The 23,107-nt window shown below is 38.8% G+C and overlaps 1 protein-coding gene across 3 annotated transcripts in view; it reads left to right on the forward strand.

Annotated features, from left to right (window-relative positions):
* Positions 1 to 21,307, forward strand: part of LOC117552967 (kinase suppressor of Ras 1-like) — a 45,434-nt gene extending 24,127 nt beyond the window's left edge. The window contains exons 5-21 of one of the 3 annotated variants that reach the window (XM_034226697.1): positions 1,830 to 2,011; positions 2,744 to 2,813; positions 2,938 to 3,021; positions 3,451 to 3,512; positions 3,599 to 3,708; positions 5,068 to 5,236; positions 6,754 to 6,795; positions 7,108 to 7,156; positions 7,548 to 7,611; positions 8,456 to 8,731; positions 14,159 to 14,355; positions 15,320 to 15,416; positions 15,695 to 15,828; positions 16,147 to 16,278; positions 16,374 to 16,509; positions 17,474 to 17,607; positions 20,031 to 21,307. In XM_034226697.1, the coding sequence (XP_034082588.1) occupies positions 1,830 to 2,011; positions 2,744 to 2,813; positions 2,938 to 3,021; positions 3,451 to 3,512; positions 3,599 to 3,708; positions 5,068 to 5,236; positions 6,754 to 6,795; positions 7,108 to 7,156; positions 7,548 to 7,611; positions 8,456 to 8,731; positions 14,159 to 14,355; positions 15,320 to 15,416; positions 15,695 to 15,828; positions 16,147 to 16,278; positions 16,374 to 16,509; positions 17,474 to 17,607; positions 20,031 to 20,037 (1,945 nt within the window). In that variant the 3' untranslated portion in view covers positions 20,038 to 21,307. Of the gene's footprint in view, positions 1 to 1,829; positions 2,012 to 2,743; positions 2,814 to 2,937; positions 3,022 to 3,450; positions 3,513 to 3,598; positions 3,709 to 5,067; positions 5,237 to 6,753; positions 6,796 to 7,107; positions 7,157 to 7,547; positions 7,612 to 8,455; positions 8,732 to 14,158; positions 14,356 to 15,319; positions 15,417 to 15,694; positions 15,829 to 16,146; positions 16,279 to 16,373; positions 16,510 to 17,473; positions 17,861 to 20,030 lie in introns of those variants that run through there. The other 2 variants (XM_034226696.1, XM_034226698.1) reach the window with 2 other exon arrangements.
* The last annotated feature ends 1,800 nt before the right edge of the window (positions 21,308 to 23,107 follow it).

A 23,107-nucleotide genomic window follows, 5' to 3' on the forward strand; every position in this document is an offset into this window, starting at 1 on the left:
GGACGAGAGGGGGGAAGAAGTGTGTGGGAGAGAAACTCACTCTGGAGGAACTTTTGGATTTTAGCCTTTGCAGTCCATTTACATGCACAAAAACCTATAGAACACACTATAGAAAAGGGAAAACCCCCAAAAACCTAATAGTTCCCCTTTTTAAAAAAATGCAAAAAAAAATTGCAGTTAGTAAAATAATGTTTTATCATGAACGCAGCAGTCTGAAAGCCTCCGTCTTTTTCACACCTCGGCCTTACACTGTTGTCTGCACAGACGCAGAATCTTCCTGAGAAACACTCCCACTCCCTCCCTCTCTATCTCCCTCTTTTCCATGCTTCCACTTCCTGCCTGTTGCTCCTTTGCTCCGGCTAGATGAGAGGAGCTAATCCCTGCACAGATTCCCAGAGATTAAGACTCATGTCAAAACAGGAAGTCTTTCCCGGGACTAATGCTCAGAGGTGGCAAAACACACAAAATCTATCTCGCTCTTTATATTGTGATTAGATGCACATACACAAACAAGCCACATGTTTATCCATAATATCCTGTCTGTTTATGGAAAGCTTTGGTGGGAAAGAAAAAAGGCAAAGGCTGAAATAAATATGGCTGGCATGGATCCAATGCATCTAACACACAGAGACAATCCCACTACTTTTCCTGGTTTTGTACACTGCTTGGTATTTTACCATCTGAACAGAACTCATTATATAATTAGACAAATTGACTATTTAGATATATTATCACTTTCTATTACCAACATGTCCATAACGCATTCTAAACATACTTATATTGTGTTTATAATCTGTTATATCAGGCTTCCCTCCTCCCATTGGTTTTAATACATCTTAAATCATTAATAACATTTATTAATTAAAAAATAATTTGAAAGTCTTAAAAATGCTTAAACAGGAAAAGTGGGATTCAAAATAACCTTTTAATAAGTCCATATAATGCAATACAATCATACTTTATACAGTATAGTGCAATTTAACTATGTTTTTACACAGCTCTTTAAAATGCAATTCAAGAGGTCTGCTATTCATTTCGCTAGCTAACCGCTGCTAAGAAGAACAGGCTGTGCTAAGGAGGATCAAGGGACTATGTAGAGTCATATAAGTCCGCAGAAAGAAGTCACAACAAACATTAGTTTTCATCCATCAGAAAACACCATGGAATACTTTTTAAATAAAAATATATATATTTGTGGAGAACATGGAACTTTGCATTTATGATACCAATTCATTACAGACATGGGTACAATAGAGATTGTTATAGTTAACTCACAGTCACATGCAAATAAATGCTTGCTTGTGCCTTCCGTCCGGGTGTTAAGCTTGTCACCCTGTCCGTCCCGGGCCAAAGTTATTTAGGAACTCAACATGCCTCCATAGCCCTTACATAACCCTAACCCTAAACAGTCTGTGGACCAATTCCAAACCAACACCTACTCCCTCCCACTCCGTGACGGGTTAAACGCCGTCTGTAATCACCCTCACAGCTGAAGGAGGCTCCTCCTTCTGGAGGTTGTAAACACTGCAGAAAGCTTTGGGACCAACTCCCCTCTCTCCGGCAGAAACAGGAAGCGTTCATTACCATGGTTTGGATTCGGCATCTCTCGGACAATAAATAGTAATTAGACTCCAACAATCTCAAGTGTTTTTTTCTTTTTTTGTAAATGATCTTATACCTGATGTTTATTAGCTACTTGTTTTTGCAACAAACCCTGTAAATATACAAAAATAGGGGGTCAGTTTGGAATTGGGCCTGTGTGTTGAGGCTGCAGACCTGGGGTATTGTAAACGTTAAACCGGACCTGTTTTTGCTTTCCCTCTCTTCAGATGTATAAAGAAGAATAAGTTGTTACTGAATATGCAAGTTAATGGGAATGGATGTGAGGACTCGCCCTCCCGTTACCCTGTCATGTCTTCACGCACCCCGGGAGTCACCCCCTCTGCCACCACAGCCTCTTACACCCTGCCCGGCACCCCCACCCTGATGGAGGAGCACAGCAGCCATAAAAGTGAGTCGGGAGCATGCATCTTTTTTTAAATATGTGTATGATTGCTGCAAGTTAGTCTCGACTTGTTGACTTTTATTTGGATTGGATTATTCTTCTAATTTTTGTAGATCCTCATCTCACGATAGTTGACAGAAATTCACGCCGTCTCATTTTTCCTGTAGTGATCTATTGCAACTTAAACTGAATGAAATATACGTTCATTGTTGTGAAACGTCATTTCGATCTCTCTGTTTGTAAACACAAACTGAGTAAGATTGACATTAAAGTTGACTTTGACTGACTTTTGATTTTATTTCTAATCGGGCAATATATTTTTTGTTTTTCTCAATGGATAAGGTTAGTATTTTATATTTTTCTGCCTGTATCTATTTTAGTTTTCTATATTAATAACCCTTGTTTAAGGCATCAAAAATAATCTGTGTTTATCCATTATGGTTTACAATAATAACAGGGACTAAATAAGCATAGTATGTTTAATTGGTTGGCAAAAATATGCTTTCATGTGGAAGTGTGTGTGTTTGAGCTCGATCTCAATCATTTCTATGTGAAATAAACGCTTCATAAATGTGTTTGAACTGCGTTCCAATGAGCACTTAACAATAGTTTTAATATTTAAGTGCACAGTTTTTTAATGTGATTAACCACCGGGGTTATGACCAGTATTTCTCTTCTCAAGCTTATACTCCCCTTCAATCTTTCTCCCCTTTTCCCCATCTCTTTTCCCCCGGCTAGATAACGTAGCAGGGCATCGCAACTCCCCACAAGCAGTGAGGAGGGACATCGGCCTCTCAGTCACACACAGGTAGATCTTTCTCTGACACTCAATGTCTTCTCCTCAACCTTATATCACCATGAAGCAAACTGGGTTGTTGATCAAATATCAAATAAGTGGCAAGATTTAACAGCGTTTCTTGTGTTTTCTGTAGGTTTTCAACAAAGTCCTGGCTGTCCCAAACATGTCAGGTCTGCCAGAAGAACATGATGTTTGGGGTGAAGTGCAAACACTGTCGGTGAGTTAGGGGCTTTCTATTCAACTCAAATATTAAATGTTTTTTATTGAGACAGAAGCATAAAGAATAAGGGAATGCAGGTCAAATCAGATTGTATTTACGTAGCCCAAATAAAAAATAGTAAAACATATAAAAGTTCTAGGAGGATGTTCAAGGCAAGCCTGAGTTTTGTTTTTTTTAAAGGAAGTCTTAGGCCTGCTATTAAATGTGGAGAGGACGTCTGCCTCCTAAACACAAACCTTTAACGGCGTTGTAAGCTAGGAGGAGAATTTTAAATGATATCCTGGATTTTACTGGGACTCAGTACAGAGCTGCCAATATAGGAGTCATATGATCCAGAACTCAATCATTAGCCATGAGTGCATGGAGCTGGATTGAATGAGTGGTTTTAGGTGCCATGTTTTGACATTCTGTGAACTTTCCTTTCAGGTTAAAGTGCCACAACAAATGCACCAAGGAAGCCCCTTCCTGCAGAATCTCCTTTCTACCAAGTAAGTTTATCCATTAAAAGTTGATGGAGGAAATGTGTTGTGCACGCCAAGTACATTGTGTAATTTCATCTAAATTTGTCCTCTAGTCGCCAAAATTCGGAGGACCGAGTCGGTTCCGTCTGATATAAACAACCCTGTGGACCGGCCGCCAGAGGCACCACAGTTTGGCACTTTACCAAAGGCCATCACAAAAAAGGTAAAATAAATGTTTTGGGAGGTTTAGGAGTTCTCTACTAATCTCAGATAAATAATGCTGTAAATTGTACAAAGAACCCCTTTTACTTGGTGCATTTTCAACATATTAATGTAAAGAACTGACCCCAAAGTAGTTAAATGCCGTACATATGTTTAGCTCTAAATCTGTATTGGAAAATATTTGTTTACATCCAGCTCTAGGATACCTTATGTAAATTCATGAAGCCATAGCGCAGGACTCCAATAAAATCGCACACTAGTTCTATCTCTGGCGCTTGAACATTTGAATATATGTAAATTCACACCACATTTGACAGAATCCACATTCTGTTTCCTGGATGACCTCGCCTTATGACAACTCTACATGTGTAGAGAAAATTATAATTCTAGTTATTTTACCATGGACCTTTCACCATCTACCCTTCATTACATTGTAAAGATTAGTGAAGCCCTCTTTATGATACATGGTTACACGGTCAAGAACTAGTCGCAATGCAACAACATTATACAGACAAAGAGAAAACAAATGTAGTGAAAGCGGGACGGCACAGGGAATAGCTTTGTAAAGAAATTAGCCCTCTTGTGAGTCATCCAATGTTAACGTTTTTGGTCAAAAACCTCAAATATTATTTAGAAAATAAAAGATAATGAGAGATAATTTTCAGAACATTTAAAAACAAAGAAAATGCAATTCTCAAGGTAGGAATTTAAAAAGGTCATTTACAGGGGCTGTAATAATAATACCATACTAGAAACTAAATAAGTACAAAGATCACAACACAATTTATTACAACATCATTTTACATTTTAAGTATAAATAAATAATTTTAAAGACACATTTTTTTGTTCTAGCAATACACATTATTGGTAACTGAGGTAATGAAATTCACTATCAGAATCAGTGATTAAGTAATAATAATAATAATAATTCCTTACATTTATTATAGCGCTTTTTCAATGACTCAAAGCGCTTTACATATACACACATTACACATACACATACATGCAATGGTCAGATACTGTGGACAATACCCACAGGAGCAAGTTCAGTGTAAGTGTGTGTAATCTGTAAGCAAAATATTCCTAAACTCCTATATCAATATATACAAAACTATACAAGAACAGGGTGTTCATTCAAATGATATTGTACAGCTGTTATCCGTCATGCCAACCTAATAATTTTTTTGCGAATATAAATGTGTCTCTTCACCCTGAACGCCATCAAGCAATGCAATCCAGCACCTACTCTTTGAAGTTTGAACAATCTAAACGTAATTTAAAACAAAGATTCAGCAGCTGTAGAAGTCATCCTAACTATCAACTCTGATCGTCTCGTTTGTGCCCCCCGCGTCCCCACCAGGACCATCCTCCGGTGCTGAACCAGCTGGACTCCAGCAGCAACCCGTCCTCCACCACCTCCTCCACCCCCTCCTCCCCAGCGCCCTTCCAGCAGAGCAACCCCCCAAGCGCCACTCCTCCACCCAACCCCTCGCCCAAGAACCACCGGGACAGCCGCTTCAACTTCCCAGGTGAGCCTCACTAACGCTGAGAAGCAGGAACTCAGATAGACAAACAACATTCCAGATGCACATCCTAAAATGCGCATGCTAGGATAGTACTCTTACATTTTTCCTTATAATACAGATGATCACCCAGTATTTAATAGTATGGGCTACTAACATCCTCCTCTTTCCCTTTCTCTCCATGTGTTACAGTTAGGTCAGACATTACAGTAAACATATTTTTTGTAATGCACTTGTCAATTGTGTAGGTCTGGGTAATTTGGCTTCCATGATCTTTCAGACTAGGCGAAAGAAAACATCATTAAAAACAAATGTGTTTATTTCCAAAATGTTGTCTAATGGCGTCTTGACAGTATTCTATAATCACCAAAAGTTAGCATGAAGAAATGCCTCATTTGAAGATACAATTTCAGAAAGCTTTCATAGAAACATTCAATTTCTGAAAATGTTGCTCATATTTAGCTGTCTCTTACAATACATATATTTGTAAAGTGTTTTTCTTAATATTACTTTTTTCTCATACCCTCAGCCACATACTGTATCCTCGATTCAGTAGCACTTACATAAAACATATATATATATATATTAGGGATCGACCGATATGGCTTTTTCAAGGCCGATACCGATACCGATTATTAGTAATCAAGGAGACCGATAACCGATATTTGGAACCGATATACATTTGCAGTAAAATCTGAAAATCTTGGTGTCAGAATGTAGAATAACACAAACTCCAACACAACTCAACACAACTTCGTTGAAATGCATTTAAGCATATATTATGTTTAATTCACTTTTAAACATCTTACAACTGGTTTCCTCTCTGTGCCCTTTTCTTTAGTGCAGTCATCTGCAATGAGTTAGAGAGAGAGACAAGAAGTGGGGCTGCAGGCTGACATGCTTAACTAACGATAATGCTTAATTTATTATAGGCTATCTGTCTATCTAGCATAAAATCCCAATAAGCTGCTAGCAACTGCAAAACACTAGTGCTAGCTAATGTTTTGCAAACTATTAAAAGTGAGGCTATTACAGTAGACCTAACGTTAGTCTAGTAGCCTCACTTCTAATATGTTGCTAAATATTTGCTAGATACATGTTGGCTAGCTAATGAGCTTCACATATCAACATGAAAAACTGCGAGGCTCCACTCGCCCCTTTATCAATAATGGTTAGATTTTTCCTTTGTTTTAATTCAGGAAAACATGACAAAAATGTCTTTTCTTATAGCTGTTGACAATATTTCCTTATACATTTCTTCTGTAAAAACCTTTGACTCTTAATATGTCAGCAAATTGAAACAAGAAGGGTTATTTATTTAAACATTTCAGAAAACACCTTATACAACGGGATAGTTCCCTGATGATATCCGTTAGTTAAAATGTTGTTCTTACTCAGTGTCTCCTTTAAACACTGAAGAATGCTCTTCATTTGACAAAGTCTGTTAATCCAAAGCTTCTCTAACCAAAGGTCTCTCTCCCTGCCATGCTTGTCGGTCTTCCCTCTCTTTGTCTGTGCAAAAGCTGCCTGTTACTTTCAGCACAGGCAGCAGTTTATCTTCCCCGGTGAGTTGATGGTCCTAAAGTGTCACACTGCACTGTGATTCTCCTTCTTCAGATCACATTACCCCGTAGATCTTCTCTCTGTATTCTGCATGTTTTCTATTAAACTTGTAGCACCGTATCCATCTTCATTGCATGTTGACTCTTAACAGCCTTTTGACACCATCTACTGGTGGAATGGGGATATTGCATGAACAGTGATATTCAGTATGTTTTGGAGCATGAATCTTTCTCTGAGGAAAAGGGAGTAAACATGAAAAAAGATAACATTGTTTCCCCTCAATTCCTCCTAAACGTGGTTATTTCTCTTTACAGATGTCTCCAGTCCTGCTCATTTGCACCCTGATGTCCTCCGAGACACTGTGTAAGACAATAATATTATTTTTGTATTTATTCATTTAAAAGAGACAATGGACATTAATATGACCACTTGAGTCCATTATGTAAATGTGCCAGATTAAGCAATGAAGACTGAAACATATATAAAAGCAAATAAGCCTATGGAAAAAAACACATGAGCACAGTTCAAACACATACACAAATTACAGCACATATGCACATTTAAAAGTGCATTCATACAAACCAATAAACACACAACAGAAACACAAGCACAGATGAAAGCTAATAGACACAGACAATGAGAAAAATAATAATATAGCCCCTATTCCAGGTCATTAAAAGTTCACTCTGCAAAAACACAATCATTCGTTACTTTTTGTATGGATTCCCCCTTTAATATCAGTTCTCTGTCACAGCAGTGAGATAGAGCCAGCAGCGGACGACATACGATCTGAGCTGGTAGAAGATGAGGATGAAGAGGTAACGTTCACAACACTGATCATCTTTGTAATCCACATATTCATTTGTATCTATTATTCCAGTGTTTTTTCAGTATTTTATCTGATTCTATTTAGCTTATTCACGCACCATCTTGTCTATAGCACTATTATATAGTGTATCGTATGATGTATTGTTGGAGAAGCCTGAAACTATTTGCCAAAACTGGAGCTAAGGTGCATTTGACATACAATGCCTTTGGACGAGTTGTAAATGTATTTGAGAAAACAACCGCTTTAATTCTGGTTTTATTGTCTGATAGTCTTTTCACCATATCTTGAGAGAGGAACATGTTCAAATCAGCTGTTTAATGCAAAGAGAGATGAAGGGTCCATTTTATTTCTACAAGTTGTGTTGCAGAGCCCTGATATTAATACATCAGTTCATACTTTCCATATTAATAACATACCTAGATTGAAAAAAAATGTGGTTTCATATTTAGAAACGAGTACTGATATTGCAATTGAGATATACTTTTTCGATATTAAAGGGATTGAGCTTCTTTTTTGAGGATCTCAGACTCAGAATGCCTTTATTCGTCCCGCAGCGAGGAAATGTACATCTGTTACAGCAGAAAACAGCCTAAGACAGCTTAATGTAAAATAAGAAGCATGTATAACAAAAAATGTAAGTTAAACAAAAAAGAAAATTACACAATTTGCAAAATATACATCTGTAAAATACTGCAATAATTAATATAGAATAATGTTTTTGTTTGCCTCCTAATTATCGCGCTAGCTGTGATTTCGATATTGCACTCGTCCATATTGCAATTTTGAAAAAAAAGTCGATTCATTACGCAGCCCTAATCACCATTGTCTCACAGGAAGGAGAGGAGGAAATTGAAGTCGAAGATGAAGACCCTGAAGAGGAAGAGGATAACGAGGAAGAAGAGGATGAGAATGAAGGGGAGGACAATGAAGAGGACATCAGGATGAACATGGGATCGGACGGAGAGTGTGACGAGCTGGACGACCTGCCCAGCTCCCGGGGGAACCAATGGAAGAGCCCCATCTGCCGCAAGGCCAGCCAGACCAGCGTCTACCTGCAGGAGTGGGACATCCCCTTCGAACAGCTGGACCTCGGGGAACTCATAGGAAAGGTGAGGAATTGGACCCAGATGTTAAAGGTCACCTATTAGGCAAAATCCTCTTTTTCATTTCTTTTATACATCATGCATGCAAATTAGTCTCTTATCGGCACCTCCCGCTTTTTTAATGCTGATTTGGGTGACTTGTGTAATTCGACGGACAACTTCTCACTTCAAATTTTTTAAAGAAATCTAGACCGCAAAATAATTAAACAAGAGTGCCTGTTTTTCCTGGCCAATGACAGGTTCCTTGAACACAACACGAGCGTAACGTGTCATCACGTGGTGTATTGTTGACGGAGAGAACGCTGCTCCAGCACTTCAAATATTGCAGTACCCATAAGGACATAGGCGGCGCGTGAGGCTCAGGTTTGGGAAGGCTAAATAACTTTTTTTTACCTGACGCTGCCCGCCTCCGGCGTCTAGAAAAGCGAAACTCAGTGAAAGCACCGCCTGCGGACCAATCAGAGCTCAGTGTGCGGAGTTTAAATCTATCAAGTCATATTACAGGATAAAGGAAATACAGTTTAAACTGCCGTATGCAGAGAAGACGCCGACGTGTCGCACTTATCATTCATATCACACTGATATCACATCATCAATCAGATCATCGATCAGATAATATCACAATATTTCCTTATCTGAGTCAGCTTCTCGAGCCGTATCTGGCCGTGCAACACTTACATTGTCACATATACTGTATGCAGATGTATTATTTTAAGCAACACATTAAGTTGACGAAACACTCAACTCAAATGTAATAAAGTCAGATCCACTCGTGTCTTAGAAGGGGCAGTATCATAAAACTGTTGTACACTTTCAAACACTTGGTAGTTATTTTTTAACCAGTTGTTCTATATTGTCCTTGCAGGTGCAACTATGTGGCTTGTATCCTGGATTATATGTTTAAGTCATGGATGTTTAAAGTTAATATTTGTCTAATATTAGTTTACTTTTCATTAATGAAGTATGATGTTGCGCTGTCAGTACACTTGTCCCTGTTTGTGATTGGTCAAATGTAGCTAACCCCGCCCCTTTCACGTGAACGCGCTCTCAGCTGGAGAGAGAAACCCTGGCTTGATTTACCGAGTTGATAACCAGCGTCGTAGGACCACCTAGCGAGATCTCGTTTGTTAGGGTTAGTTAAGATAACTCAAACATATCCACGGTATGTTGAACTGGCTTCGTAGTACAGGGCACAGGTGGCTGCATAGCAGCGCTAATGTCAAAGACACAAACATTATACATTATATTTTTATTTTACCAGGATGCAGTGACACAAATATTTCGGAAGGCTACCCCTAGTTTCCACCGGGTCCGTCTGTGGTGTGTTACGGCCGCGGCGTCCGCAAGGATCGCGGCCCCTCTAGTCAATGGGTGCTATTCCACCAGACGCGCCGCGTTACGGCTCAGAAGCGTCCCAGAAGCGTCTCGCCGCTGGGCTCCACTCGAAATAGGATTGAAGTCTATTTTTCGACGCGACGCAGCCGTAAGGTAATGTCGGGCAGGCAGGAAGTGGAACGTTCAGAGCATATAGCATATATATATACACACAAACTCATTTTGCAGACCCTATCCCTCCGTAGTCGTTCAAGTAGGAGGAGAAATGCCAGCGTTCTCCTCCGGTTTACAGGCACTGTGTAAATTATATAGAATAATTATGATGATTTTACCACTAAAATACAGCAACACATCTTTGATTCATGTCGTTTATAACTGGGATATTACAAATATTATTAACTTTGTCTGTACAAAGTAGCCTGTCCAGGAAATATGCTCAAATCAACTGAAACTGCGAGCTGGCAGGCAAGACGCTCCGCTTCTGAAATGCTTCTGCAACGCGCCCGGTAGTGTATGACGCCGGAGGAGGCCGGACCAAAACCGCGGCGCAGCCGTTACGCGACGCAGACGGACCCGGTGGAAACTAGGGGTTAGCCTTCCCTAGCATACAGTACACGCCGCCCCTGCATACGGAGCCGTACACACCGCAGTGTTTGCGTGGCTGTGTCTTTAGTTGTAAGCCCCGTGGCGATCTGTTGTTATTAGCATCTGGTTAGCTAGCTATGCTAACGAATATGAAGAGGTTTTTCTACAACCAGGTGGAAGATTGCTCTCTCCTTACAGACTGAGAGGCTCAAATAACCTCTGTTCAGTGAGGTTAAGGCACACCTTGATATGATCATTATAGTTATAAAAAAATAAGAGACTAAATGAAAAACAGGTATAAAATACTTTAAGACAGTAAAAAAAAAAGTTGTTAAAAATAACAAGAATAGAGTTTAAAAGGGGAGTGATTTGTAAAATATCCATAAAGAAAAAGAAATCTGCTTACTGTTCTGTTTCATATTGGTGTTGAGAGATGTATCCATAGATCTCTTCCTTTTGCTCTCAAAGTGCACCAGATTGATGCTTTTAACTTCAACATTTAAAAAAAATATCTTCCCGGGGGAGCATGCCCCCGGACCCCCCTAGATTAGGTTAGGTCCCCCCCCCCCCCCCCACTTAAATGATGTCCACATGGATAGTATACTAAATACATATGCACACATCTTGTGTCCATATATTTCTGTTTTGGTGGTCATGCCACAACCGTGCACATGCATGCATGCTCGTCATGGTGCGATATCTGGACTAAGAGGTTGCTTTTTCTTTGCACAGCATGAAAGAAAGGCCAAATGAATGGGCTGTGATTTTAGTATTTCTAAGCAGAGGTCAATAATTTGTATGGCCCTAGGAGCATGTTGAAAATGGCCCTTGAGAGGAAAAAGGTTCCCCACCCCTGCTGTAAATAATAATAATTAAAAAAAACCTTGATTTATAACTTAAAGATCAAATGCAAAGATTTTTTTATAATTGCCAATAAAATTGAAATCATATAGCTACAACACTATCTAAGATATTGCAGTATTAAAATCGGAGATAATATGCGTCTGGCAATGCGCAATATTTATTTTGTTCAACCCCCAACACCAAGTCCGACGATTTATTTCTCAGCCGCTCGTCTCCGTAAGATGGCGTCGCGTGACGTCAGAGTCGCCAAACATATTTCCACCTGGCTTATCGCTCACAGCTGCTTCCGCCGATAGTACAACTTAGTTTCGTTATCATGTCTGATTCTGAGTAGACTATAGACTAAAAGCTTTAGGAATCCAAACTATAACATAATAAGTACCCTGTATCAAGATTGATGCAAAACAAGTGAAATGTGACCTTTTTAGACAGGTTTAGAAAAATAAAGTTCAGGCGACCTCTGGGTAATTTGGGAACCATCAGTTCCATTTGAACTTTTTCACTGTAAAAATCATTTTATTACTTTGAATTATCACTATAGGTATTCATTCCATCCAAATACAACTGTTGTGAAAAGAAAAAAAAAACACACTGTTATCCTCTTAGCCCCACGGACCCAAAATTGCGTCATTTGCAGGAAACGACGTCTATGGAACCTTAATATTTAATAAACTATGAATATTTTATATCCATATAACGGGAAAAAAGTCATTTAACTGATCTTTTTCATTTATTTAAAAAAAAAAAACACAATGCTAACAGTGAGCCTCTGAATTAGCCCCGAGCGAAAAATGCTAGCCTATTACGGCACCGAAAATCACTCCTAGCTCCCTTATTACTTATCCTAGCTCCACATCCAACACATTGTTTATGATCGTAAAGACACAGAATCTAATGGTGCCCACCTCAACACTGAAAGATACAAACTCGCGAGGTTATCAACAAAAACGTACATCAAAACAAGTGGCGCTAGGTACTAACATGAGCTAGGCTTACCTTCCTCTTTGTCTGGTCTAAAATGGCATTCAAACGATAAAAACGATGATGTAGTTAATCCATAGGTTAATATCCAATGGGGCTGTGTCCCCTTTGAAATGTTCTGATAATCTATAAGCAATACAACTGCAATTCCGTTATCTGCTGTCCGCTCTGTGCTCCGTGCGCTTTGAAATCAAATGAAAATTTGTTTACCTCAATTCTTTGGCGTTTCTGCATTGCCCGGCTCTTTCGTTCTTTCGGTTGTTTTTTGTACTCAAATATGGAGGGGACGGCTCCGGGTTTCAGCCTCCGATGTACTTTAAATGCTTCTCCACCAACAGACTTGACGATGGCAGGATCAACATCGTATGCATCAGACGCGAAGTGGTCAGAGCACAACTTGCTCCATTTTGTCAGCTGCCAGCCAACACGATTCACTAAAATAATCCAGTTTCGACAGATGATTTTGTCTTGGGGAAATGAATGAAAAATTCTCCCAGATCCCGCACCGTTCGTACATCCGAAAGCACAACAATAACCCATGTTTTGCGTGATTTCGCGGATATAATTCAGAGTTTTCTGCACCAGTCATGAGCGAAAAACACCGCTGACATGTGAACAGCGCACGAGACTGCCGAGTCGGGATATTTGGCCCAGAGACTGTTTGGCCACAATGACGTCACGCGCGCGGAGGCTGCTGGGAATGACATGTCAGAAATTCAGACGGCTTTGGGTCGAGTTTTGTATCAATAAAAAGCTTTTTTTCGGGTGTATTATCTCGATTTAAATTAAATAAAAAATACAGGCAGTCTTAAAAACAACATTTCTATAAAAATGTAGCATATTTGGAAGCTTTGCATTTGACCTTTAACATCTCTGTCTCCTATTGATCTGAGTATATTATAAAGAATAGCCAGTTAATTGAAGCATTATAGCACAGGCCTTTGTCAGATGGTATATTAAGCTTTTTTTTTTCTCCTTCGAATAGTTATTTCTTTTTTTCTGCATCCCTGATACATAAACATGTGTCCCCTCTGTGTAAAGACATTCTGAAAGTTTCAGGAAAAAAGATTCTCTCTCTTTTTGTCCTGATCCATCTATATAAAAACCTGTCTGAAAAGGAGCTGATCAGATTTTGGCCACTTTATGATGTCATAGCGATTTTTTGGCTTGTGTAACCATTAGCCAATAACCAACCAAGGTAACCACCCCCACCCCCTTATTACCTGAATCTCCTCCGAGAGCACCTTTGTGTTCTTTTTAAACAAATCTCTCTCAGAGGGGCGTGGGGAGGGGCTCCTTATTTTCATCAAAAGTAACAGACAGAGAATCAGCTCTTTTGAAACAGGGCTGAAACAGAGGGGATTATGGGATGCTGCAATGATCTGTTTGGTATTTGGAGCCAAACACTTAAGAGACATGTTCTGTATATATCTGAGACCTATAACATATTGATGAAAACAGTACAATAGGGGACCTTTAAAGGGTAATTGAACGGTTTAAAAACTGTGCCTCTACGGCGTCTTTCTAACAGGTTGCCCATCTCTGTCACTTTTAGATGAGGCTCCGTGGGAATTGTAGTCTTTTATACTCTGTTGACTATAGACCTCACGATTAGGTGGCCTTTCTTATAAAAACCAAATAGTGGCTCTAACATGCTGTGTTGTTCAGGGCCGCTGGGGCAAAGTGCACAAAGGGCGGTGGCACGGAGAGGTGGCCATCCGGCTGCTGGAGATCGACGGGAACAACCAGGACCATCTGAAGCTCTTCAAGAAGGAGGTGATGAACTACAGACAGACCCGGCACGAGAACGTGGTCCTCTTCATGGGGGCCTGCATGGCCCCCCCCCACCTGGCCATCATCACGAGGTGAGAGCAGGAACATCGAACGCACCTCTAAGATGATTTTAACCCAAGAGCTTGGTATCAATATGGATTGATTCCAAGTCCAACGACCTAATATCATTGTTGCCTATCCTCATCTTTAAAACTCACTTTTATTTTGAACATGGGAGCATCTGTCTTAAAAGTGCACTTCCTTCCCTAAAAATGCTTACACATGAGATACTGTATGTGGCCTTTAATACTAGAGTTGATATAAATGCAACTGGTGTGTTTAATGTAAGTACTGTCTGATGCTGTCTGCAAGGTTGGGGGGGTTGTAAAAAAAAATGTAATCAGTAACCTAATCTGAGTATCAATTCAAAAAGTAATGTGACCTGAAAACTTTTGGATTACCTCAATATAAAATGCAAATAGATACAAGAGAAAATAAATATCTATAAGATGTTGAAATGTATTATGTAACAGAAAAATGTAACCCTAGAAAAGAAGAAACCAAGATATTTAGGATCAGAAATAATTGTATTTATAGGAAATCCTGCCTTTCATGAAGTACATTCAGGCAGTAGCCTACACCAACACTGAAACACATGAGCACGTACTACAGTTTAAAAAAGCAGAAATAAAATCTGAGCTGATAGAAAATGATCAGTTTTAGTTTACTACACAGTTAAGCTCACACACTACTAAAGGACCAAAGAAAGTGAAAACCATAAAGCACATTCAGGCAGTAGGAGTATATATTCACACTTAAAGTATTAGTCTACAGAACAGTACAGCTTACAGAGAAGAAATACAATCTGATCATTTTACAACAAACACGTTATGCTCTTTTTAGCTATTTAATTAGTATATTAGGGTAAATATTGTGATATAGGCAAATATTATATCATTGTCCAAATAACTGATCTAATATTGTATTGTGATTTTACCCCTACCAAATAAACGTTTCTTATTTTAAATTGAATATTTTCTTCTTCTTTTCCCACAGTTTCTGCAAAGGGAGAACACTGTATTCAGTTGTTCGAGACACTAAAAACACTTTGGATATTAATAAGACCAGACAAATTGCTCAGGAGATTGTAAAGGTAATGTTTCTTCTATATCTATTATCAGAACACATATTGATGCATTTGTAATAATTCAAGCACAACAAATGTCAAAGCCACATTTGATGTCCACAAGCAGCTATATATTTTCATTCTAAGAAACAGGAAATCCGTATATAAAGCCAAATATGTTAAATTGCCGATTGATGTATGGTTTATGTTTCATTTTAAAAGAGCAAGTTGTCGGCATTAAAAAGCCATTCCGCAGAAAAATAGGACTATAATAATTTATAACGGTCGTTTGTCTTCCAACGCAGGGAATGGGCTATCTGCACGCTAAAGGCATTGTTCACAAAGACTTGAAGTCGAAGAACGTTTTTCATGACACCAATAAAGTCATAATCACTGACTTCGGGCTGTTTGGGATCTCTGGAGTGGTTCAGGAGGGGAGGTAAGAAACTCTAGAGGCCTTAAAAACACAAAGTGACACAGAGAGCTCTTGCCATTACCTGGAGAGATGCAGTGATTTGTAATGATTCCTGAGTCCTGCAGGCAGTTCACTTGAAAGCTACTCTTTTTCTCTTGATTGTAAAATTGGAGAAGAAAAGAAACACTCCCTTTGCTTCATGAATAGCTTTTGTACACAGGAATTGGAGGTGGACTACATTTAGTTAATGTATTTTCCACCCTAGTTAATGATCAGATTTTCCACTCCATTTGATTTGTTTCTGACAAATGTGTACCCATTTTCCCCCCGTTTTTTTTCCAGGCGTGAGAACAAACTCAAACTTCCACATGGCTGGATTTGTTACCTCGCCCCGGAGATTGTGCGCAGGATGAGCCCGGGTAACAACGAGGACCAACTTCCTTTTTCCACCTCGGCAGATGTGTACGCCTTTGGGTGAGTTCTGCACACTCCTGTCACACCTGCGTCTGTCTGAGAGCTTACGGGACAGATGAATCATTCTTCTTCATTTCCCCCCTCCCTCCTTTCAGCACCATTTGGTACGAGCTTCAAGCAAGGGACTGGCCAATCACCAACCAGCATGTGGAAGCTACCATCTGGCAGGTGGGCAGCGGAGAGGGCATTAAGAAGGTCCTGGCGGAAATTAGCTTCGGCAAGGAGGTCTCTGTGAGTACAAACACAAACTGTGACACTGAGACAGGTTCATGATTATTCTGCTTATATCAGTCTCTGCTCTGGTGATACAGAAAGATGTGGATGTTGTAAAAACGTTTAAGATCATCATCATCTGTTTTTGGAAGGGGATTCCTTTTAAATTTGGCAAAATGTTCAACTTAAACAGATAACATTTTCAAAGGTCAAAGTCACGGTGACCGGTCACAAAACACGTAATAACTCAATCATTCATTCTCTTATTGCAAACACAATTCACACACATGTCTAATAGGTTCAAATGATCAAGTGATGACATTTTAAACAGACATGGATATATGTAATTCAAATTGACTGGTCCGAGGCATACAACCATTAGGTGGAAATTCTACTTTTTTAAATGTATTTTATTTTTTAAATTGGTGCAAAACAAAACCGTACCAACTTTACATTGAAAATAATAATGGGAGAAGTCACTTCAATGTGTAAAAAGGAAAGAAAAAAGGGGTAATATATACATTTTTGTTATAGAAGCATCTTAACACATGCATTTAAACGTCAATCAATGTATCATCACTTATGATCTAGTATGAATCAACCTAACATTATAATTTACCAAGGCTTGCCCACATATTGTCTCTGACCCCACCCATGTCCTAAATAGTTCATATGACTTATTGCCATCAAATCGGAGATACAGGGTCCCACGATTTAATCAAGTTAGACTGAAGCACTCTATTGTTCACCAGTACCTTATCTTAACATGTTGTTTTTAGTGATTGTAATGTTCCGTTATAGATCTGTTTCTGGGTTTCCAGTCTAATAATTTGTCCTTGTTGACGTTGCATATAAGGTTTCTATCTGAATGTCAGACTTGGTCTGAAAATAAAGTATCATGGTATCATATGGTATGGTCCAGAGCCACAGAGTGTGTGTGTCCTTCAGCGGGGGCATCTTCTCAAAGTGTTCTGTGTCTCAGGAGATCCTGTCTGCCTGCTGGGCGTACGACCTGAGGGACCGCCCCCCCTTCACCCAGCTGGCCGACATGCTGGAGAAGCTGCCCAAACTCAACCGCCGGCTCTCACACCCCGGACACTTCTGGAAGTCTGCAGAGTACGTATCCAACAATTAAGGACGATGAGAAGAGACTAGAAGTGTGAAACCAGAAAATATATCTCACATATTCGTATATCTTCTGTTTGCTTGTGGTACATCGGCTCCTCAGTGATGAGCTTTAGGGTTAACGGTTAGGGCAGGGGTCTGCAACCTTTTTGACCAAAAGAGCCATTTTGCTCCTTTTTCCAAAACATTTTTTTGTCTGGAGCCGCAAAACGTATTTCATAGTTTTTTATTGTTATATCAGACAAAAACTACAGTTTTTTTGCATTTATTAGGCTATTTATTACATGATATAAAACTGTTAACCTCTAATAAGAAACAAAGAACTCTTATAAGGAGAATTACAAATAATACACAGGCCTACTTTAAAATAAATTAAACACAGCACTTGGGGAATCCTCTGCACATTTGAAGGGAAAACAATATTATTAAAATGGGCCCACTTTGAAATAAATAAAACATATAGCTGCACCCTAAAAAGAGTTAAAGGTAGGGTAGGTAAGAATGGAGAAACCAGCTCGAGTGCGCTAGAATTTGAAAATACACAACCGGAAAAAATATGCCTCTTCCTTCAGACTTTCTTACAGAGTCCCTCCTCCAGCACACACGAACGCGCACATGACCAATGAGGGCACGAGATGAGTTTGTGCCAAGATGGAAGGCTGACAGGCAGGTAGGCCATCCAGTTACATCCAGCTCATCACTGAGCCGGCTCAGATGATTGGTCGTGCTTTTTACAGCGCTACGGCTTCCAGAGATACATTTTTGTATGTATTTATTGTCAAAGCATTTAATATATTCATTGCTATCAGGACATTAAGAGCATTCCATGGAATATAACAAGTGTTTTCTGAACAAATTACATACCCCATTGAATTATGACTGAAGATCGTCAGCTGTCTTCCTCTCCCTTGTTGTTCCTCGATACGTAAAGGCTGCAGCACCTTTAACAACTTCTCTCTACATATCAAACATACCGGTAAACCAGCATCGCTTTCTGTGAAAGCAGATAACTCTATCCACACAGAATTAAATCCTGTGTTCCTCCGGTACTTTTCTTTGATTTATCCATAGTTCGCTCATCGAGCCGGGGGTCAGGTTATTCGCCTCCAAGAAAAGGCGCTCGCGCGGGACCGTAGCAGGATGTGACGCATATTTTAGTTGACCTTTTTGTTTTTTATTTATGTGTCACAGTATCACCTCAAAATACAAGATACGAAACATTTTCAACCATGCAACAAAATATAAATAGTCCTACAAATACTTTTATTTTATTTCCTTCTTATTTTTGTCTAAGCTCAAGGGAGCCAGAGCAGAGGGCTTAAAGGGCCGCATGCGGCTCGTGGGCCGCGGGTTGCCGACCCCTGGGTTAGGGTTACACAGTCTTATTTGGTAAATAACATCAGTTACATAGGTTTGAAATAATTTATAATTCCTTTTTAACCTCGCTCTCTAATGGAATGTGAACATTGTGGTTTAAATATGTCAATGTGAATTGTAAAGTTTGATTTATTCACTGTCACACAAGACTCCTGATTATTGTCACTTGAGGGAAAAGTGTTGTATTATTATTTCTCACATGTTGTCATCATATGTGTGTGTTAATCCTGTAATTTGCTGCACCAGCTATTTCACTTTAATGTACGCATTCATTTACAACTTTACATCATGTTTCCCACTGGTTTTCCACTTCTTATTTATGATTTGATTTCTCACAAACCGCTAATCATTTTCTACTTCGAGTCTACCATTTTCAAAACATTTTTAAAACCAGCAGTCAAGGCTTCACTATCAATCCTAGTTAAATGTCAGTTTTGATTAGCTGTATGATGGGAGAAATACAAGCTTGTTTTCTTTGCGATGTGAAAATAAATATAGCTTTTCATGCACTGGTCAATATTGGGTTATTGTAGTTGCATAACGTATTCTTTTGTGGAAAGAAAACATCCAAAAACACATTTTTATGGAAATATTTTGACTCTAAGATGTTAGTCAAATGAAACCAGCTTTTTGAACATCTTGTGATTATATTTCTGTTCTGGAAAAGCATGAAAATGTGAACATATAAACATATAAACACAAGATAATAGGTCATTTCAATATTTAAAACTTCAGTAAACTTGAATGTAAAAATGTTATTTACTGGTAGTGTCCCCTTAAGAGAAATACAAACTACTTAACTTAAATCTTCATAAAATGATGAAGTGAATCTTTAAAAAACTGTAACAGCTAGCTTTTCACGAAGTATAATCCCTTAACTAATCTGTGTATGTAATATCCTGCTGCTTTACAATGATGCTTTCTGCACTGTATCACTTTCACTAACCGTCTAACGTTGTGTTTCCCTTTGCTCTTTTCTCTCTTTTATTATTTTATTCTCTCTCTTTTAATTTTTTTATTTCTCTTTTCTTCTCCAGGTTGTAGCAGTCACCCTGAAACATAAGCAATGCAAAACAAAGCCTGGGTCTGCCTTGCATGCTCCTGTATCCTTAACTCTTACAGGATTGATTAAAGCATTGCCTGAAAACAGACTCCGCTTTCCACTAACCCGCAGTCTGATCTTCCATGTCTAACCGTTTTTTTCTCGTCGGGGGGGAAGAGAGGACCGGTGGAGCGAGGTGTGGTGGACGGGGGAGGGGGGGGGGACAGCTGTTGTCCTTCACGCTTTCCCTCCCCCCTTCTTTCGTCTAATATCTCTTTGTTCTATGATGTTGTTCCGGGACTCTGAATAACTGGCTTGTGGTGTCTGTGCTGACTGACTGCTGTGCCTGCTCACCTTCTCTGTGCTGCTGTGATGTGGTTGTTCTCACATGGCCTCCTTTTACCCTCTGAAACACACACACACACACACACACACACGCACGCAAAATTAAAAGGAGCCTACTATAAAATGGACCACTTAATTTATCAGTGTTTCCCCCCCTCGAGGGGTTTACACGTGCAGGCTGAGTGATGTTCTCAAAGCCTCTCTATCTCACTTTTTATTGGTTGTGCTGAGACCGTCACCAGCCAATGAGGACATAACCACAATACGCACTTTGTCAACAGGAGCAAAAAATAACTCTTTTTGTTGTTTTGTTCGGTTTGGAATAATCATATTTGCAGTGTTTTCTTTGGTAACACTTTTTACTGTGCCACTTCTACGATGCATTATAAACATACTTCCAATTTGTTACAAGCTGCTTAAATCACTGTTTAATTATAGTTTTAAGCACTTGTAGATTTCCGTAATGCTTTATAACAATAGTATTAACATGTAAAGCATTTTTTAATGACTTAGAAGGTCATGTATCAGCAATACGTTACATAATTGTTTCTCGCTGATTGTGTTTTTGTACCAGTGTATTATATCTATTATACTTTGTAATACATTTAAAAAATGTTATAAGGAATATTAATCTTTTTATAATGCATTATAATTGTTGATAATGCATTAGAATGTGATTTTGATTTTTTTTATTTGATCAGATTTATTTAGAATGTGTAAAACAATAATACAAAAATGTAACATGAGAATTATTATACAATACAAAAAATAAGCAGTGTCAAATTGATATACAAAAATATTACTCTACTTAATTACACATCTGAAAAGGGGTGGGAAGAAGTTTACACTTATTTAATCCCACCCCTTCTCCCAAAAACTAAATTATTAAGATCTATAGATATGGTCATTATTATTTTTTAAATTGACAAACATCATATGTGTAATTCGTGGCACAATTCAAACGGGATCGAAAGATAATCTTTCTCTCTCCATTGACTTCAATACATACTTTTTCCGAAATAAGATCCCATGGAGCTCCCCCGGAAAGGGAGGGACTTCACCTCTCTAGGCAAGGCAAGGCACGTTTATTTATATAGCACCTTTCAACACAAGGCAATTCAAAGTGCTTTACAAAAAACGAAAGACATTAAGAAAATGGCATTTAAAATCAGTCATTAAATCAAATCAAGTTTTATTTATATAGCACATTTATAAACGATTTTTGGTCGAGCCAAAGTGCTGTACATATAATAAAAGTAGCCTACAGTAGAGACACTTTACAGCAAATACAACAGCACAGATTGTTCAGAATATCAGTATGAGAAAAATGACACCCTCTATCCTTAGAAGAAAAGATAATAAAATAAACATTAAAAAGAAAAAAATAATAATTAAAAGAAAAAAATACATGGATAAAAGTTACAGTGCAGTCTAAGATGTGAATAGTTCAATTAAAAGCAGCGGCAAAAAGAAAAGTCTTTAGTCTGGATTTAAAAGTAGTCAGAGTTGCAGCGGACCTGCAGGTTTCTGGGAGTTTGTTCCAGATATTTGGAGCATAATAACTAAATGCTGTTTTTCCATGTTTAGTTCTGACTCTGGGGACAGAAAGCTGACCAGTCCCTGAAGACCTGAGAGATCTGGATGGTTCATAATTTAGCAGGAGGTCAGAAATGTATTTTGGGCCTAAACCATTCAAAGCTTTATAAACCAGCAGCAGTATTTTTGAAATATATTCTTTGACACACAGGAAGCCTAGATATATTCTTTAGGTGATAGTAGGCTGATTTAGTAACTGTTTTAATGTGACTGTTGAAACTCAGGTCAGAGTCCATGACTACACCTAGATTTCTGGCTTTATCTGTTGTTTTGAACATTGCAGACTGAAGCTCAGCGCTAACTTTTATACGTTCTGACTTGGCTCCAAAAACCATTACCTCAGTTTTATCTGTTTAATTGGAGAAAGTTCTGACACATCCAGTCATTGATTTGTTCAATGCACTTACTCAGTGTTTGAATTGGAGCACCTGGTGAAATTGTTACGTACATTTGTGTGTCATCTGCATAGCTATGGTAACTTATTTTGTTGTTTTTCATTATCTGAGCCAGTGGTAGCATGTAGATGTTAAAGAGAAGAGGCCCCAAGATGGAGCCTTGAGGTACCCCACATGTCATATTTGTCAACTCAGATGTGTATTTACCTATAGAAACAAAGTTGTTTCTGTCCTTTAAGTAGGATTCAAACCAATTCAGAACTGTTTCCGAAAGTCCCACCCAGTTTTCCAGTCGGTCTAATAATATGCTGTGGTCAACAGTGTCAAACGCAGCACTGAGATCTAATAATACTAACACTGAAGTTCTGCCACTGTCTGTGTTTAAGTGGATGTCATTGAAGACCTTTACAAGAGCAGTCTCAGTGCTGTGATTTGGACGAAAGCCTGACTGGAACACATCAAAACAGCTATTTAAATGCAAGAAATTACTCAACTGTTGAAAAACAACTTTTTCAATGATTTTACCTAGAAATGGGAGGTTTGATATGGGCCTGTAATTGTTCATTACTGAAGCATCTAGATTATTCTTTTTTAAGAGCGGTTTAATGACTGCAGTTTTCAGGGCCTGTGGAAAAATACCTGAGTGAAGAGATTTGTTTACTATATGAAGTAGATCTGAGGCCATGCAACGAAAAACATCTTTGAAAAATCCTGTTGGAATAATATCAAGGCAGCA

This window comes from Gymnodraco acuticeps, unplaced genomic scaffold, assembly GCF_902827175.1.
Source record: "Gymnodraco acuticeps unplaced genomic scaffold, fGymAcu1.1, whole genome shotgun sequence".
In the NCBI taxonomy this organism is placed as follows: domain Eukaryota; kingdom Metazoa; phylum Chordata; class Actinopteri; order Perciformes; family Bathydraconidae; genus Gymnodraco; species Gymnodraco acuticeps.